Source organism: Panthera pardus, unplaced genomic scaffold (assembly GCF_024362965.1).
Source record: "Panthera pardus isolate Hobbes unplaced genomic scaffold, ASM2436296v1 HiC_scaffold_10, whole genome shotgun sequence".
In the NCBI taxonomy this organism is placed as follows: domain Eukaryota; kingdom Metazoa; phylum Chordata; class Mammalia; order Carnivora; family Felidae; genus Panthera; species Panthera pardus.
This window is the reverse complement of record NW_026526655.1, coordinates 110,153,728-110,173,089: the sequence shown is the minus strand read 5'-3', so window position 1 is coordinate 110,173,089 and position 19,362 is coordinate 110,153,728. Positions and strand designations below refer to the sequence as shown.

Genomic DNA, 19,362 nt, shown 5'->3' with positions numbered 1-19,362 from the left:
AAGGATGCTGATACTGGAATCTTTAGGCTGGCAGTCTGCTAGGCCTGAGCTCAAATCTTGGTTCTGCCATTTATGAGCCAGACAGCTAGTTACTACTCTGAGCCAAATGTTCTGCTTTGTGACAGGGCTGTGAACCTCCAAGGTAACCTGCCAGGAAGGCTTTGCCCAGGCCCCAGTGTACTGTTGCAATGGCTGGATGACTATCTGGACTGTCATCCAGTGTCAGATGTAGATGGGGACCACTAGGCAAGTATCAAAACCTCTGGGACCCCTAAGCTACTCTGGACATGTGGGAGGAGGAAGCATAACTATGCTCAGACCTTCAGGTCAGGATAGGCTTTCTGAAAGGGGTGAGTGCTGAAGTAAGCCCAGCTTGACCTCAAGCCCTCAAGAGGGCTTTTCAGGGAGAGTCTTAACAGTTCCAACACAGGGCACACTGCCCAGACGGGCTTTAGAATCCAAGAGTGGGACTCTCAGGGCAGCCTCCAGGAAGTTGTTGTACCTGGAAGGCAAGGGTGGTTTGCACAGTTACATAACCTCCCCACATCCCCACATCCCCATTCCGTTGTATCTCTAGAGATTGTATTAATAGTGAAAGGGAGGGGGTCACGTGTTTATTCCTTTGGTTTCCTTTGTACACTTACCAGGCAACTTCCAGCAGCAGGTGCCAAGATTTTTTTTTTTTTAATTTTTGAGAGAATAGATGAAATTGGGAGATTCTTAACATTAACTTTGAGTATAGGGAGAAGTGGGAAACATATCAGCATACTATATTAATGGCAGAATACCTGGGTCCAGGAAAGACATTAGTGATTCAGTCTACAAGAGATTCTTTGAGAAGCACACCAAAAGGTTACAAAAGTTGTAAATTACTATTTTGGTTGAAAAAAATGTAGAGCAACATTAATAAAATATGTATTACAGCAAACGTGTTTGCGTAAGTTCTGTATAATTAGTGTTTTCCTTCATTTCCCAAGAATTATATGATGAAAATGACATTTAAGGAAATTGAAATATGAATTTACCTCAGAGTGAATATTCCTCGTATGTACCTGATAATTTCATTCATGTTACTACCCCCATCTGTTTTGACTAAATGTTAAAGAACAGTTCCAGTGCCCACCCCTGCTCCTCATATCTCTTGTGACTCACCTACCCCCAACCACAAGTAACTTTTTTCTCTATGTATCTTAAAAAAAAATTTTTTTTAATGTTTTTTTTTTTGAGACAAAGAGCATGAGCAGGGGAGGGGCAGAGAGTGAGGGAGACACAAAATCTGAAGCAGGCTCCAGGCTCTGAGCTGTCAGCACAGAGCCGGATGCGGGGCTCGAACTCACAGACTGTGAGATCATGACCTGAGCTGAAGTCATACGCCTAACCGACTGAGCCACCCAGGCGCCCCACTATGTATCTTTCTATAGCATTTTCTTTCACTTTCTTTTCTCTGACCACTTGCCATTTTCTGTCTTTTGTTATGGAAAATAAGCCCAGATTTTGCATCAGCTGCTTTTGGTCATCTTGTGGGGACATATTTATGACAATCATCTTTTTAACCCCAGGGCTTTCCACATGAGTGTTTATAAAGGTTTCCTGAATGAAAATGTTGTAGACCTTCCACCTTGCAAACATCACAGTGTGCATTTTCTCCTTACTTTCTTCACCTGTTCACTTCTTTCCTGCTGTGTGTATATAGAAGATACCAAGTGTTGGGTATCCAGCTTGATGTTGGCCAGCACATGGTAAGGTCCAGTAGGTATTTGGTGCTTGTAATGGCCTGTTGGTTGGACAGATGGAAGAAAAAGGCCTATACTGAGTTCCAGGCCCATTTCCCACACCCAGCTGCTGCATGTCCCCAGACTCCTCATCAGGACATTTTTCCTGCGCATCCAATGAATGAACCGTATAGGAAAACATTTTCAAACAGTCTGCCTATGCTATATAACCTACTATTATTTTACCCAGTAATTTTCTTCTGGAAATACAGATATACAGCAAATTAATTTTGTAAAAATTACTATATTTATAAATCAAAAGAATACAGATTACATATTGTCAAGTAATATATATATTTTTAATGTTGATTTATTTTTGTGTGTGAGAGAGAGAGCACGTGTGATCAGGGGAGGGGCAGAGAGAGAGGGGGACAGAGGGTCCCAAGCAGGCTCTGCTCTGACAGCAGAGAGCCAGATGTGGGGCTGGAACCCATAACTGGGAGATCATGACCTGTTAAGTCTTAGGCTTAACCGACTGAGCCACCCAAGGCGCCCCTTAATTCATCATTTGTAAACACAGTTTAAAGGACAATTAAACACTGTTCACCACAGAGACAAATAATGCACTAATTCCTTCCTTTGTTGTACAATCTTCTATTTTCTCCCAAGCCGAAAACAGCATCGTTTTTCATTTGCTTACATTTCTGTGTATCATCCAAATGTTCCAACAGATGTATTAAAGGTCTCTCAGCATCACTTCCCACGTGCTCAGAAGTATCAGAATAATTCACTACAAATCGATCACATTTTTAAAAATTTTTTTTTTTCAATGTTTTTTATTTATTTTTGGGACAGAGAGAGACAGAGCATGAAAGGGGGAGGGGCAGAGAGAGAGGGAGACACAGAATCGGAAACAGGCTCCAGGCTCTGAGCCATCAGCCCAGAGCCCGACGCGGGGCTCGAACTCACGGACCGCGAGATCGTGACCTGGCTGAAGTCGGAGGCTTAACCGACTGCGCCACCCAGGCGCCCCTCGATCACATTTTTTAAAATACTTAAGCGTTCAAAGAAATTCCACTGTGTTTTCGGCGTCACTAACCCAGCTTTCCCTCAAGACGAGTTCCTAGGGTCAATTAGCGCGTTCCCGCGTTTCATCTAATCCTTCCCCCGGCTCTAGGAAGCAGGCCTTACGACAGGCGAGGAAGCTGAGGCTCAGAAAGGTCAGTTGACCAGTCCGAGGACGCACGACAAAGGGACCCTCGACTCCCCAAAAAGCTCCGGGACTCCGTCGCCCTTGTCCGCCTGGGAATCCCAGAGAGCCGCGCCACCCCCACCAGCTTCCTGGTGGAAGCCCAACCCATCCTCCGACCACGCCCCTTCCGTGGCCGGGACCCGCGCTTCCGCTTCCGGCGGTGTGAGTGGGACGCGCGGCGTGGTGTGGCGTTTCGTGGCGATGGCGGCCGGAGGTAGCGACCCGCGGGCCGGCGACGTAGAGGAGGATGCCTCACAGCTTATCTTTCCCAAAGGTGGGGCTGGGGCTGCGCGACTGCCCCCGCTGTCCCGCGTGGTCGCCGCAAACCTGGCGTCGCCCTGTGCCTCGCCCGAGGCTGCGGCGGGCAGCTGGGCGGGTTCCCGGCTAGGAGACTGGCGGGGAGAATGGGGGATGCGGCCGTGGGAGGGGCCTGGGCCCGCACCGCCACTGTACCTCTAGAGGGGCCAGTCGGATTCCACGCCTGCTGCCTTGGAACCGGGGGCGCCCCGCTTCACGCCACCCCTGAGCAGCCTCTTGCTACTCGTTTAAGTAATTTACCCGGTAAACTGCGAAGTGCTGCAGGAATGTGGCAAGGATGAACAAAGCGACACTAGTTAAAGTGGTAAGGACATCATCATTAATCATTAATGTGCCATTCCAAGGGCGCTTGGCTGGCTCAGCCAGTAGAGCATGCGACTCTTGATCTCAGGGTCATGCGTTCAAGCCCCACATTGGGCAAGGAGCCGATTAAAAAAAAAAAAAAGGTAATGTAAGGTTGCAAAAGGAAAAAGAGACTAGCGTGGACTGAACTTCCGATGTGTGCAGAGTGACTGCGCCTTTTAAAGGCAGAATAAAGAAATGGGGAGGAGGTGAGTGGGGTCTCCATAGGATCAGGGAAGTGAAAAATTACAAAAACCGGGAAGGGGGGGGGGTTGGTCGATTTGAAACCCATTTGGGTTTGTTAACTGGCGCTTGCAAGAGTTAAACTTATCCTCTCCCACAGCTCTCACTGTGAACTGACGGAGGAGGCCCTACCTTCAGGTGTTGGCGGGACAAACAGTAAATTTCTTGGGCAGACTTGGGTTTTCAGAGGCAGGAGCTTTAAAGAGGCTAAGGTCATCCTAGGAACATGGCCTTGAGCTGTTAGAAATTATGTTAGTGTTTTGTTAAAGACTTTCTGGGCCAAGGTTGAGTCCCAAAAGGAGGACTCAGAGGAGCCTGGCTAGAGTTTGGGTCAAGGAGAGCCTTTGTCAGAGGACTACCTACAAGTACAGCACATTTTACTGTCAGGGAACTTCCTTTGTGCAGTGTGATGTATTTTATTTGTAATTTATTTTTTTCCTTTTTTTATTTTAGTTTTTTAATTTACATCCAAGTTAGTTAGGTTTTAGTGCAACAATGATTTCAGGAGTAGAATCCTTAATGCCTCTTACCCATTTAGCCCATTCCCCCTCCCACAACCCCTCCAGTAACCCTCTGTTTGTTCTCCATATTTAAGAGTCTCTTGTGTTTTGTCCCCCCCCTGTTTTTATATTATTTTTGCTTCCCTTCCCTTGTGTTCATCTGTTTTGTGTCTTAAAGTTCTCATATGAGTGAAGTCATATGATTTTTGTTTTTGACTAATTTCGCTTAGCATGATACCTCCAGTTCCATCCACGTAGTTGCAAATGGCAAGATTTCATTGGTTTTGATTGCCGAGTAATACCCCATTGTATACATATACCACATCTTCTTTATCCATTCATCTGCTGATGGACATTTGGGCTCTTTCCATACTTTGGCTATTGTTGATAGTGCTGCTATAAACATCGGGGTGCATGTGTCCCTTCGGAACAACACACCTGTATCCCTTGGATAAATACCTAGTAGTGCAATTGCTGGGTCGTAGGGTAGTTCTATTTTTAATTTTTTGTAGAACCTCCATACTGTTGTCCAGAGTGGCTGCACCAGTTTGCATTCCCATGAGCTGTGCAAAAGAGATCCTCTTTCTCCACATTGTCGCCAACATCTGTTGCCTGAGTTGTTAATGTTAGCTGATGTACTTTATTTGTAATTTAGAAGCCAAAAATAGGCAAGAAGCTTAAGATTTTAAAATAACCATATTTTACAGATAGTGGAAAATGCAAACTAAATTTTCACAGTATCCACCTTAACAATAATCTTAAAATTACCCAATAATTTTAAAATTGTTATATCCACGATAAAAACTGAAACTCTACACCCTTTTCACCCAGAGGAAACTACTGTAAACAATTTAGTGCTTATCCTTCCAGACTAATTTTATGTTTATTTATTAATATACACATACACTATTTTTCTTTGTAAAAATGAGATTATACAAAAGAAGTGCTACAGCCTTTAAAAATTTTGACGGTAGGGGTGCCTGGGTGACCCAGTCAGTTGAGCGTCCGACTTTGGTTCAGGTCATGATCTCACAGTTCATGAGTTCCAGCCCCAAGTCAGGCTCTGTGCTGACAGCTCAGAGCCTGGAGCCTGCTTCAGGTTCTGTGTTTCCCTCTCTCTCTGCTCTTCCCCCGCTTGTGCTCTGTCTCTCTCTTTCAAAAATAAATAAACATTTAAAAAAAATTTCTTTTAATAAAGAAATTTTTTGACAATATATTGTGTAGAACTTTTTTTTTGTTTTGTTTTTAAACTCCAGGCCCATTGTGGGGCTTGAACTCATGGCCTGGAGGTCAAGAGTTGCTTGCTCTGCTGACTCAGCCAGCCAGGCACTCCTGTCTTATTCTCTTAAAGGGCCGGATATACTTAGTGGTTTACCATAATACTATTTATCTGTTGATAAGCATATAGGTGGCTTCCAGTTTTTTATTTCATAGGCTCAATGTCAAATTTCCATAGGATAGCTTCATAGAAGTTTTTGGCAGAATAGAAGTGTGTGTGTGTGTGTGTGTGTGTGTGTGTGTGTGTGTGTGTGTGTTTAAGTGTAATAACTGAGAGATGCTTTCTTAATGTATGATAAAGCTTATTGTACTTGGGTTTTATCTAGGTACTTTTTATTTTTTACACTCTGAAAATATTTGTTTTGATAAAGGCAGGTAGCATCTGGTACACATGAAAATTTTATTGAATTTGGTATAATTAGATCTCAGATTCTGTCAAGTAATGGTATGTCAGAGTTCTGAATATCTCTTATCTTTAACTTCTCAGCTCATATGGGGGGGGGGGACGACACAGTGTTTATTATGTAGTTTAGAACATGTGAAGATGGGGGCACCTGGTTTGCTCAGCCAGTACCACATTTGACTCTATGTCGGGGGTTGTGAATTCAAGCCCTATTTTGGGGGTAGACTTGACTTAAAAAAAAATGTGAAGATATATAGAAACAACAGTAAGTACTTAAAAGTTAAGGAAAGCCTTTGCTGTAGATAGCAAGCAAACAAATGTGTGCTAATTCATTTTAGGACAGAAAGAATGCATGAGGCAACTGAAAGCATCTGAGAGTTTGTAGTGGTAGTTTTCACAGCATGTTTGCCTGAAAATACAATTTGTCCTTTATCCATGTGATATAATTAACAGCAATTCTACTGAAAAAACTAGTAAGTAAGCCATTTTTTCCAAAAAGGTTTGTATGATCCCAGTCCCTCCCTCCCTTAATTAAAGAAATCCCCTAGAGGGGCGCCTGGGTGGCGCAGTCGGTTAAGCGTCCGACTTCAGCCAGGTCACGATCTCGCGGTCCGTGAGTTCGAGCCCCGCGTCAGGCTCTGGGCTGATGGCTCGGAGCCTGGAGCCTGTTTCCGATTCTGTGTCTCCCTCTCTCTCTGCCCCTCCCCCGTTCATGCTCTGTCTCGCTCTGTCCCAAAAATAAAAAAAAAAAAAAAAAAAAAAAAAAACGTTGAAAAAGAAATCCCCTAGAATATTTTGTACTAGAGAGAAAATTTTGTAGTAGAAGACCATCTGAAATTGCTACCTTTATCATAATGTTTGTAATGAAGCGTCCTCAAAATTCCCAGTGGAGGGGCCCCTGGGTGGCTCAGTTAAGTGTCCAACTTCCGCTCAGGTCATGATATCATGGTTTGTGAGTTCGAGTCCTGCATCAGGCTCTGTGCTGACAGCTCAGAGCCTGGAGCCTGCTTCGGATGCTGTATCTCCTTCTCTGCCCCTACCCTGCTTGTGCACGCGTGCGCACTCGCTCTCTCTTGCTCTCTCTGAAGAATAAACATACATTAATTTTTTTTTTTTAATAAAAAAGAAAATTCCCAGTTGAGGTACTGGTCAAGGAATATTTTTCCTTCTTATAGGAAGGAATTGATAAATAATTTGGATGAATTGATAAATGATTTGGATTAATAAATTGTGGCTATGGTTCTTAAAAGATCAGTACAGAGGAAGAGTAACATGCATAGTTTGGCTGCTTTGACCTTTCATTGTTTGAAAGGAGTGAAAGTGATGTATAAATAGTACTTGGACATTACCCTCAGTAAAGAATAGGAACAGGTGACTTCCTGGTGTTCTGACAGTTCTGTTCTGTTATATTTAACAGGTAAATTTTGCTTGGTATGGAAAGGGAGGCATATCTTACTTGGCCAATTTTCCAGGAGCCTTAAAAGCAGCAATAGCTGTAACAAACATGGAGATGATTCTTACTAGTAATTCTTGTTTAGCCTATTGGTTTCCATTTTCTTTTTTTTCTTTAAGTTTGTTTATTTTGAGAGAGCTTGCCCACAAGTGGGGGAGGCGCAGAGAGAAGGAATGAGAGAATCCCAAACAGGCTCTGCAGTGTCAGCATGGACTGGAACTTAGAAACCATGAGATCATGAACTGAGCTGAAACCAAGAGTCAGATGCTTAACTAACTGAGCCACCCAGATGCCCCTGATTTCCATTTTCTGAGTCTGTATCAATGCAGCAGCCTCAGAAGTTGAGATTAACCCACTTTTTAGCTGCTGCTGCTGCTTTTTGTTCTCTTATGTCACTTGTGACTGTCACTTCAGAGCTGTGGAGTCCTACGCTCCTAATATTTACTGCTTTCTCAGCTCATTGCTTTGAAAGCAGTAGTTTCTTCACTTGTATGTCACTTCACCAGTGAGTAACAGGCAGTGACCTGGGCTGGACAGGAATTGGCTCTGAGTTCCTCTTGTTCAAATTCTGCTGACCTTGAGTAGAAAATAGCTTTTTGGTGCCTGTTAGATTCAGAAGTAATGAGAACCTTGCAAGTAAAAATACTGTTTCCTCCTGCTGCCACCCTCCCCCAGCACAGACTGTTGTGAAAGCAGAGTGGAGCTCTTGTCACCTGGCCCGAGAGAGGGGGGCCACCCCTCTGATAGTGGTATTAGTGATTTCCCGAGAGTAAACATACCCAGATCCCATGGAAATGCTAAATTGCACATAATTTGGGGTTTTCCTCATTAGTCTTCATCAGTGTGGGATTAGAAACATGAATCCATGTTTATGAATGGTTCCTACTCTGGAGGAACTCCCTGATAAAGAAAAGGCAGAAACCAGCTGTAATACTTTATAATAATTATTAGGAATGTATGCTCCTGTGGGATGCAAGGGAGACACTGGTTTCCCAAGGAGATAATGTTATTCTGAAAATATAGGGAAAGTTTGCCATATATTATGGAAAAACCTAGTTTTTTAATTTATTTATCTTTTAAAACTAGTTTTTAAAGACTGCTTACTGGTATTCTTACTGTTCATGAGGATTATTATAATTTTTTTTTTTTTTAAGTTTGTTTTCAGAAAGAGGGCACAAGCAGGGGAAGGGCAGAGAGAAAGAGAGAATCCCAAGCAGGCTCCATGCTGCCAGTGTAGACTCCAGTGTGGGACTTGAACTCACAAACCTTGAGATTATGACCTGAGCCAAAATCAAGAGTTGTACATTTAACTGATTGAGCTACCCACGTGCTCCAAGAGGATTTTTTTTAATGTTTATTTTTTATTTTTGAGAGCAAGTGTGGCAAGGGCAGAGAGAGAGGGGACAGAGGGTCTGAAGCAGGCTCTGCGCTGTCAGGCTGATACCAGTGAGCCCCATGCAGGGCTTGAACTCATGAACCGTGAGATTATATATAACCTGAGCCAAAGTCAAATGCTCAACCGACAGGATTATTTAAAGAAATTTTTTTAAATGTTTATTTTTGAGAGACAGAGACATGGCACAAGTGGGGGAGGGGCAGAGAGAGAGGGAGACACAGAATCTGAAGCAGGCTCCAGGCTCTGAGCTGTCAGCACAGAGCCCAATGCGGGGCTCGAACTCACGAGCCATGAGATCATGACCTGAGCCTAAGTCAGATGCTTAGCAGACTGAGCCACCCAGGCACCCCGACTGAGGATTATTTTAAATGAGCGAGCCCAAATGTCCATCAAATGATGAATAGATAAAAATGTGGCATGTGCATATATATATAACATATATATGTGTACTTACACACTCGTACACACTCAGTGGAATATTACTTAGTCATAAAAAGAATGAAATCTTGCTATTTACAATGACATGGATGGAGCTAGAGAGTATAATGCTAAGTGCCATAAGAGAAAGACATTGATTTCACTCATATGTGGAATTTAAGAAACAGAACAGATGTACATAGGGGAAAAGAAAAAAAGAGGGGCAAATCAGAAAACAGACTCTTTATAGGAAAAAAAAACAAGGTTGCTGGAGGGGAAGTGGGGCCGGGGGGATGAGTTAAATGGGTGATGGGTATTAAGGAGGGCACTTGTAATGAGCACTGGGTGTCATGTATAAGTGATGAATCCCTAAATTATATACTTGAAACTAATATTACACTGTATGTTAACTCACTAGAACTTAAAAAACTTGAAACTAAAAAAATAAATGGGTATCAAGGGCAGGAGATTTGTGTGATGGTAAATATTTGAAATAGGTTTAGTTGATAAATACATAAGACTATGAAACCTGGAAGGTAGGGAGTAGGGACTTCTGGCCTCAGGCCCAATGCCAAGTACGTGATCTGGGTGAATGAGTAGATAATAGATTCATTCAGGTACTAAAATAGAATTGGGGGTGCATTATTGTGTGTTTCCAAACCCTTGGCCCTCCCTAATGTGTAATAATTATTAAAATTGAGGGTATAGTATTAGTATTATGAAACTACATTAGGAGCTCATGCAAGCTAAAGAGAAATAATTGTTGGTTATGCTCCCTTTTGGAATCAGTAACTGGCCTAATTAGGATAATGACGTGTCATTATTTAATAGCACGTCCAGGTCAGGTTCTTTGATGTTAGAAACTGTCTGGCCCCACTGAACTAAATTTTAGTCTCATGAACTCTTCTGTGCCTTGTGGTAGGCAGGTCTGGCTGAAGGTGAAGCTGTGGGATATGCGGCCTCTGGATTTATGCAGGGATGCAAACTTGCTGTTAATCTCGAAAGCAAAATGAACATTTAGAAGCTGTCTTTTGAAGGAATATTTTCAGCTGACATTTGTGCTTCTCACAAATAGAGTTTGAAACAGCGGAGACACTACTAAATTCAGAAGTTCACATGCTTCTGGAGCATCGAAAGCAACAGAATGAGAGTGCAGAGGATGAACAGGAACTTTCTGAGGTCTTCATGAAAACTTTAAATTACACAGCCCGTTTCAGTCGTTTCAAAAACAGAGAGACTATTGCCAGTGTCCGCAGGTGAGTGCTAAGGGAAAGTTTTTATTAATCCAAATTCGTGGATGTCTGCGCGTAAAATACTTTTGCTTCCAGCACCACCAGCGCCACCAGCACCACCAGCACCAGCACCCAATGGGCATCATCTATACCATGAACGTAAGAAAAATAATGTCTTTGTCAGAAATTTAAAAACGGCTCTTTGATCACCAGAATGCTCTTTGATCACCTTTTCCGGTACCTGAAATCCCCATGGTCATCCTGTACAGTAACCGCTATTGGCAGTTTGTTGTTATTCTTCCAGATTTTTTCCATGCATTCACATACATATATACACCTATAAACAACACACAAGTGATTTGTGGTGGTGGCTGTTTTAATAAAATGGGCTTATTTATTTATTATTCACCTGAAATGTCTTCAAGATCTTTTTTTTTGTATTTTAATTTTAATTGTTTTTAATGTTTATTTTTGAGAGAAAGAGACAGAGCATGAGGGGGAGGGGGAGAGAGAGAGAGGGAGACACGGAATCTGAAGCAGGCTCCAGGCTCCAGCTGTCAGCACAGGGCCAGACGCAGGGCTCAAACCCATGATCCACGGGATCATGACCTGAGCCACGCAGGCTCCCCTCAAGATCTTTATATGCTTGTAAATATAAATCAGGAACTGTACCTTTCAGAAGGTGGGTTTCAGCATTTTTTCCCAAGGCATTGCTTCTCAAATTGAGTTGGATGTAACCTGGGAAACAGTGATGCTCTGGGGCATATAGGAGGCCACAGGAGAAACATCTTCCTCAAGTAGCAGTTTAATTTAATGGTAGGTGATTTTAAAACATTTCTACATTAAAACAAACAGATACCAGCATACTGTGGAGTAAAACAAAAACTGTGTATAAATTCTTGAATTAAATTACAAGACTTAAAACCCTACTTGTAGATGCAGAAAGTCATTTGAGCCCATGTGCCCAGGTCGCCTAGGGGTACTTGTTTGCTGTGTTCCAGAGAAAATGTTTGAGAAGTACTGTCCTTAGGAAAAGCAAGTGTACAAAAAAGATATATATACACATTTTTCAGGGAGATATTTCTAATAGCCAAGGGTAAAAAGAAAAAAAAAGAAAAGCAACCTAAACATTCAATAGTAATTAAATAAATAAAGTGGTAAATCATTTGGTGAACTACTATATTGTTATTAAAATTGTGGTAGCGGGGCACCTGGGTGGCTCAGTCGGTTGGTTAAGTGTCCGATTTCAGCTCAGGTCGTGATCTCGCAGTCTGTGAGTTCGAGTCCCGCATTGGGCTCTGTGCTGACAGCTCAGAGCCTAGAGCCTGTTTCAGATTCTGTGTCTCCCTCTCTCTGACCCTCCCCCATTCATGCTCTGTCTCTCTCTGTCTCAAAAATAAATAAAGGTTAAAAAAAAATTAAAAAAATATTGTAGCAAATGAAAGATGTTGACATGTTAAGTGTGCAGAAAATGAAGGTGATAAAATTATATCTGAAGTATACAGTCTGTTCTAGAAAGTGTGGGTGTACACACTGAGGAAAGATGGGAGGGGAGTGTGCAGTGTTGGGCCTGTGAGGTGACCTGAGTAGATGAAGGTAGGCTTATACCTTCGTGAACAAATGGTCTCAGGATTGTAAACATGTTGGTTCTCCCCAAATTACTGTATATATTTAGTGCCATTCTGCAACCTTAAGGAAATGGGGGGGGGGAGGAGGCTAATAAAATGATCTTAAAATTGTAAGAATTGTCAGAAAAAATTTTCTAAGAAAAATGAAGAATTTGTCATAAATGACAACAAATTCAAATACAATTCTATCGTATTTTGTGTGAGTCCAGTATATGGCATTGTAGGTTAGTGGGGAAATACTTTAAAACAAAGTTTGAACACTATATCACGTTTTTAAAGTTTATTTATTTTGAGTTGGGGAGGGGCAGAGAGAGATTCCTTAGCAGGCCCCATGCTGTCAGCACAGAGCCTGACATGGGGCTCTGTCCCTCAAACTGAGATCATGACCTGAGCTGATATCAAGAGTCAGACGTTTAACCGAATGAGCCACCCAGACACATACCCCCTCCCCTTTTTTTAAGGTTTATTTATTTATTTTGAGAGAGAGTGGGGGGGGGGAGAGAAGAGAGGGAGAGAGTGATTGCCAGGCAGCCTCTGCCCTGTCAGCACACAGCCTGTCTCAGGGCTCAAACTCACAAACTGTGAGATCATGACCTGAGCCAAAACCAAGAGTTGGACACTTAACTGACTGAGCCACCCAGGCACCCCTGAACACTGTATCTTACACCGAATTTAATTCCTCAGGAATTAAGGATTGGAATATAAACCATGGCGAATAAAAGTGTTATGTGACAATGTGAGTGAATATACGTATTATTTTGGCTGTGGTTAGTAGGACTTTAAATGTGGGGAAACTTGAGTGATTTCAGTTGAATATAAGCTTTGTGAGGGCAGGAACTTGGTCGTATTCATCACTGTCAGACTCATTGTGGGCACTAAATAAATACTGAATAAAAAAAAGAATTTGTATAAATATCTTTAAACTCCCCTACGTCAAATAAAATGCCGCATGCAAAATATAAGTATAAATAAACAGGGAAAGAATTGGTATCCTTAACATTGAAAACTCCCAGCAAATAATTAAGAAAGAGGTGACACCAGTTTTTGAAAATGGACACCGTCTCCAATTAGAGGCTTGATTTGAATCAGAACTTTAAATGGCTAGCTAATTCACATGAAATTATGCTCATCTTCAAGGAAATCAAAAAATGGTAAAAGAGCTAAGTAGATTGGAAAAGATTAGAAAAAGGGGCGCTTGGGTGACTCGGTTAAGTGTCTGACTCTAGAATTCGGCTCAGGTCACGATCTCGCAGTTCCTGAGTTCAAGCCCCATACTGGGCTCTCTGCTGTCAGCGTAGAACCCACTTCTCGGATCTTCTGTTCCCCTCTCTCTCTGCCCCTCCCCTGCTTGTTCTCTCTCTCTATCCCTCTCACCCTCCCTCCCTCTCTCTCTCAAAATAAATAAACTTAAAGACATTCATATCCTCTGGATAATTTGACTTCCAGGAATTTATCTTTAAAACACACAGTAATTGGGGCACTTGGCTGGCTCAGTTGGTGGAGCAGCCAACCTTCTATGTCAGGGTTGTAAGTTCAAGCCCCACGTTGGGCATAGAACTTAAAAATTAAATCTTTAAAAAAAATGCACAGTAATCAAAACTAAATCACACAGTAATCGATCAAATACACAAAGAAGTACACATAATGTTCAAAAAACATTACTTAAAATGAATAATTGAGACAGTTGAAATGTTCAACAGCAGGAAATTTGATATATAAATTATGGCACAGCCTTTTAGTGGAGTGCCATGTTCAGGGTGCTATTATGTGTGTACTAATAGGAAAACATCTGTGTTGTTGATTGGAAAAAGGCCAATCACAGAATGACATTTGTTATGACTCATTTGTTTTAAAAAAGAAATTACAGAGGAGGGGAAGGTGATCTCCATGGAAAAGTTAATACTAGTTATTTCTGGGTAGGATTTCAGGTTATCTTCACCTTTTTGATATCTTTTGTATTGTTTATGAGTATATGTTCATTTTACAACAAACCCCTCCACATACATACCTACACTACACTTCTTTAGAAACCTCTTCCCAAGTAACTAAGTTTACAATATTTTCTTTAGAAAATGGATATAGCTTTTTAAGTGACAAAAAGTGATGAATGTGAGTGAATATTCTAAAACAGAAAAGTGTTTGGAATGATACGCTAAGATAATAACATTGATTTTGTTTAGGTAGTGATATGGGTAGCTTTTATTTATCTGTCCTGTATTTTCTAAATTCTGTGTGATAACTAATATGCTTGTAATAGAATGATACGCACAGTAAATGTTTTGTTTCCGAACAGATGTTTAAGGTGTTCTCTGAAACCAAATCCACCATGGATGAGCTCTCTTTTTTTTTTTTTTTAATTTTTTTTTTTTCCCAACGTTTTTTATTTATTTTTGGGACAGAGAGAGACAGAGCATGAAGGGGGGAGGGGCAGAGAGAGAGGGAGACACAGAATCGGAAACAGGCTCCAGGCTCCGAGCCATCAGCCCAGAGCCTGACGCAGGGCTCGAACTCACGGACCGCGAGATCGTGACCTGGCTGAAGTCGGACGCTTAACCGACTGCGCCACCCAGGCGCCCCAAGGATGAGCTCTCTTTTAAGAGCTCTATGTGTGAAAAAACAAGATAGGATTTGACAGTGTTTTATACAATTTGAATTAGAACTGTGCATTTAAAATAAGATGCTGTTTGCACACATATTTGTACAAAGTAAGGTTTGCCTATATTTATTTTGTAGATAAGTTTAAAAGAGAATTTCCTCCTTGTCACAATGTCCAAACAAGGGAGGAGATAACAACAAAATAAATTCCTGAGGAAAAGGTTGTGTAGTCCTTAAGGTGTATATGGTGGTTTTTCAAAAGTTAAAATGACAGGGCTTCTCTTGCCCTGTGTGCTCTGCTCACTTTTGTGGCCTCTGTCTGATTTCACTATAACTTCCTGTTCTCCAGGAAATGATCTGAAAGTGTGATTTGGCCGCCAAGCTAACTATATGAAAGATTGCAAGTGCTTTGCTTGTTTACCTTTCTTGCTAAGTACCTTTGGGTTCTCTTTTTCCTAGTCATCATTCTTTGATTTTTGTTTGTTTTGATTCTCTACTCCGTGATCAGCTTGTTGCTGCAGAAGAAGCTTCATAAGTTTGAGTTGGCCTGTTTGGCCAACCTTTGCCCAGAGACTGCTGAGGAGTCAAAGGCTCTGATCCCAAGGTTAGTACCGGCTGTGCTGAGTTCTGTATGTTGGATAGATTCCTACAAGTAGAATTAGTGTGTCTAAATGGTGTGTGCATTTAAAATATGGACTGATATCATCAGCATTGAATGGAGTGCCTTTTTTAACAGGGTATGAAAATGATGGTTTTATAGCACACCGTTAGCAAAAATGTGGAACAGCTGAATCTTTCATACACTGATGGTAGGAGTGCAAATTAGTACAGTCACTCACTTTGGAGAACAATTTAGCTACATCTAGTAAAGTTAAAGATGATTATACACTGACCCAAAAACCATTCCTGGGTACATGCCCTGAAAGCAGCTCATACAGTTCATAAGAAGGCATGTATTCTAGTGCTCATTACTGCATTGTTCATGGTAACAGAACTTGATAATCTGTCAAACATGGGCATGAATAAAAAAATCATTTATATAGCAATGAAAAATTAATGAACTGGAATAACATCAAATACCAAAATGAATTTGGAGTGAAGAAAATTGTAGAAGGATATATACAGAATGATGCCATTTCTTATAAAGTAAAAACAGTGCTGCATATGACTTGAGAGAGATAGATTATAGGTATAAAATAAGTATAGAAATAGTAAATACCAAATTTAGCATAATGGCTAATTCTGGGGAAGGTATTTTGATAGGGAGCATACACAGAGCCATTCATTAATTTGTTCTGTTGTGTTTATCAAAGAAATCTAAATCAAGTAGGAGTAACTATTAAGGTTACCTTATTTTCTATACTTTTTTAAATCTTTGAAATACTTCATAGTGTTTCTAAAAGGAATGGCATGCAGGAAGTAGAGCTGAAATGGAGAAGTGGGCACAGCGGTGCTCAAAGATCAGTGTGTTAAAAAGAGATCGGGAACATTGTCAGTCGCTGAGACACTTAGTTCTTTTGGTTTTCTTCTCGTAGCCTGGAGGGGCGGTTTGAAGATGAGGAGCTGCAGCAGATTCTTGATGATATCCAGACCAAGCGCAGCTTTCAGTATTAATCTCCAGGTACCATTCTGCTGTTGAGGGCACGACACCCCAGCCCAGCACCACTGTCCCAGGCTCTGGAGCTGACTTACACAGAAATTGTATGGCAGAAGACATTTGGTGTAGGTTGCTGTGTCGGACTTGACTAGTGGACCTTGATAACCTGACCTTGCCTCTCAGAAGGGTGAGATGGGGTGATGTGCTCATATGCTACACTGTTGACTACCTCATACCACGGTTTTGGTCCTGGTGGTATTTTTTAAGTCCTCTCTACTCCCAGCATGGGACTTTAACTCATGACCCCAGGATCAATTGACGCATGCTCTACCAACTGATGCAGCCAGGTGCCCCCTTTTTAAGATTTTATCTTTTTAGCTCCTGTGTTATTTTTGATTCCTAAGATTTCATGTTTAATAGTTTCAATCTGTTTATAGTTCTTAAAACTAATAGAATGTATAAAACTGGTATAGGAAGCAATAGTCTTATCTCAATGTGAAAGGAAGAATTAAGGGGGCCCCTGGCTGGCTCGGTCAGTATAGCATACAATTCTTGATCCCAGGGCCATGAGTTTAAGCCCCATGTTGGGCATGGAGCCCACTTAAAAAAACAAAACAAACAAAACCCAAACAGGGGTCCCCAAATATAAATGCAAAAGGAAGAATTAAACCAGATCTGTATCGTCATTTAAAATTCTTAAAGAAAGGAGGATAGTCATGACTGTGAGACAGCATTGGCATCGTGCTTAACCTGGAAGTCCAGGAAGAAGCTTGCTGGAAAGCAGTTACACCTGAGGATAACTGCCAAGCATCATGGAGCCCATAGCCCTGAGGTACATGGGTACTTGGCCTTTTTTCTTGGACTGTTGCAGAATGTAGGTTTGGAGGCAGTGGTCCTTAAGCACTATTTTCTCACTCCCAAATTAAGGTTTTTTTCCTTCATAGGCCAAACTTGAAGGTTTGGACACTTTGAAGAGTCTTTGAATGGGACATTCTGGTCCAAACCTCTGGCTTGCTACTCAGTAGGTGTTCTCTGATGAGGGTGACTTGGAAGGAGGGAGCCTGCCTCTTCGGGAGCCACTACAGTGCAGTCGCTCGATGTGAAGCTAGTTGGGGGAATCTCTTTAATAGCTAAACATTCTAGCTGGGTGTACTGCAGTATCATAGCCAATGAGGTCTAGCCACGGCACAGATACTGGTCACTGAATAAAAAAGAAAAAGCTAAACATTCTAGCTTTGATATTTCTGAGAGGAAATATGCCTGTTTTCTTCACAATTTGGAGATTTTTCTTTAGAGCGCTTGTTGGCTCCAGATGAATGTATGACCCAAAAAAAGGTTGGAGAGACAACAAAGTTTGTTTTGTTTTGTTTTGTTTTAAATAGGTCCCACATCCATTGTAGGACTTGAACTCCTGACTCGGAGATCAAGAGTCTTATGCTCTACTGACTGAGCTTGCCAGAGGCCCCAACAAAGTTAGCTTTTAAAAGGTAAGATAGTTTGGAGTGCCTCACTGGCTCAGTCAGTAGAGCATATGATTCTTGATCTTGGGGTCATGAGTTCAAGCCTCATGTTTGGTGTAGAGTTTACTTAAAAAATAAAATAGTCTGATATGAGCTGGCTAAGGCAAAAATAAACTTTATAAATTCTTTCATTTTCTGAAATGACACAGTTTATAAGTCACTGATATTTAGTATTTGAAGGAAATCATCTTTTCATCCTTGGCAACTTCCCTTCTTTGAAACTCATCAGTGTTCTGGGTTATAAAATGTGGATGCTAATAGTATGTATTCCATAGATAATTTTGAGAAGATTGCTAAAAAGAGCCTAATTAGTGTGTGACATCTATTATGTCCCAATAAACGTTCGCTCACATTAGCATCTCGGTCAGATGAGCAAGTAGACATAGGTAGTTAGCTTGCTTCATAGAAATTAGTGTAGGAATTTGGTAGCATGCCACTGGTACTGGTATCAGGCTATGAAAGCCAAATTACTTGGATCCGTAGAATTGTTTTTAAAGAGAGGCAGTAACACGTGTGGCTTGGCACCAACTAGTGGCACAGAAAGAAGAGACCTAAAAGCAGACCTAAGGGACAGCCTAGGCCTGTGTGCTATATGGCAAGGGAGCAGTGCATTGTCGCCCACGTGCCAGTAGTCCGTGAGCCGCCTGAGCACGTCAAAGCATGTAATGGGCCCGGCATAGAGTTAGGCACTGATGAATGGTAGTAAGATGATCAGAAATACTAGGGAAAAAAGAACAACAACATATCAGGGAACTATTTGTAAAAGCGATGTCATGCTATGTTACAGATTCAGTCTGGCTAATGTTCTGCTGGACATTGTTTTCTGCAGTGCGGTCCCAGACCACGTCTTACAGAATCATTAGGAGACCCTGCATAATCTTTAATCATCTGTGACACATGGTGAGGCTCACTGTACTGTGTTTGCAAAAGCTGAAACAAAACCTACTGAGCATTAAAACAGGGATGTCATGTTGTCAAGCCATCATCAGAAAGCTAAGTTAACTGGAAGAAACTTTGCTGAAGATTGTAGTCATTCTGGTTTTATTAAACTTTATTAAACTTAAGGTTTGAGGGGCGCCTGGGTGGCTCAGTCGGTTAAGCGGCCGACTTCGGCTCAGGTCATGATCTCGCGGTCCGTGAGTTCGAGCCCCGCGTCGGGCTCTGTGCTGACAGCTCAGAGCCCGGAGCCTGTTTCGGATTCTGTGTCTCCCTCTCTCTGACCCTCCCCCATTCATGCTCTGTCTCTCTCTGTCTCAAAAATAAATAAACATTAAAAAAAAATTAAAAAAAAAAACTTAAGGTTTGAAAAACAGCCTTCCTGAATGGAGCCTGAACAGCACAAGCTGTTCTTATCAAGCATTAATGTTTTTTTTTTTTTAATTTTTTTTCAACATTTTTTATTTATTTTTGGGACAGAGAGAGACAGAGCATGAACGGGGGAGGGGCAGAGAGAGAGGGAGACACAGAATCGGAAAC

At 41.7% G+C, this 19,362-nt stretch overlaps 1 protein-coding gene across 1 annotated transcript; it reads left to right on the top strand.

The window, feature by feature from the left end:
• The first annotated feature begins 3,104 nt into the window (after nt 1-3,104).
• POLR2D (RNA polymerase II subunit D) lies at nt 3,105-18,017 on the top strand. The gene is made up of 4 exons (XM_019469480.2): nt 3,105-3,238; nt 10,390-10,570; nt 15,278-15,373; nt 16,305-18,017. Exons 1-4 carry the CDS (start codon nt 3,166-3,168, stop codon nt 16,381-16,383), a joined length of 429 nt encoding a protein of 142 aa, XP_019325025.1. The 5' UTR covers nt 3,105-3,165; the 3' UTR covers nt 16,384-18,017.
• The last annotated feature ends 1,345 nt before the right edge of the window (nt 18,018-19,362 follow it).

Bases quoted from the DNA above. Each gene is read 5' to 3' on its own strand.
- POLR2D (XM_019469480.2), top strand. From the start codon at position 3,166: ATGGCGGCCGGAGGTAGCGACCCGCGGGCCGGCGACGTAGAGGAGGAT. The intron at 3,239-10,389 runs GTGGGGCTGGGG...TCTCACAAATAG, and splicing joins ACAGCTTATCTTTCCCAAAG to AGTTTGAAACAGCGGAGACA. The intron at 15,374-16,304 runs GTTAGTACCGGC...TTCTTCTCGTAG, and splicing joins TCAAAGGCTCTGATCCCAAG to CCTGGAGGGGCGGTTTGAAG.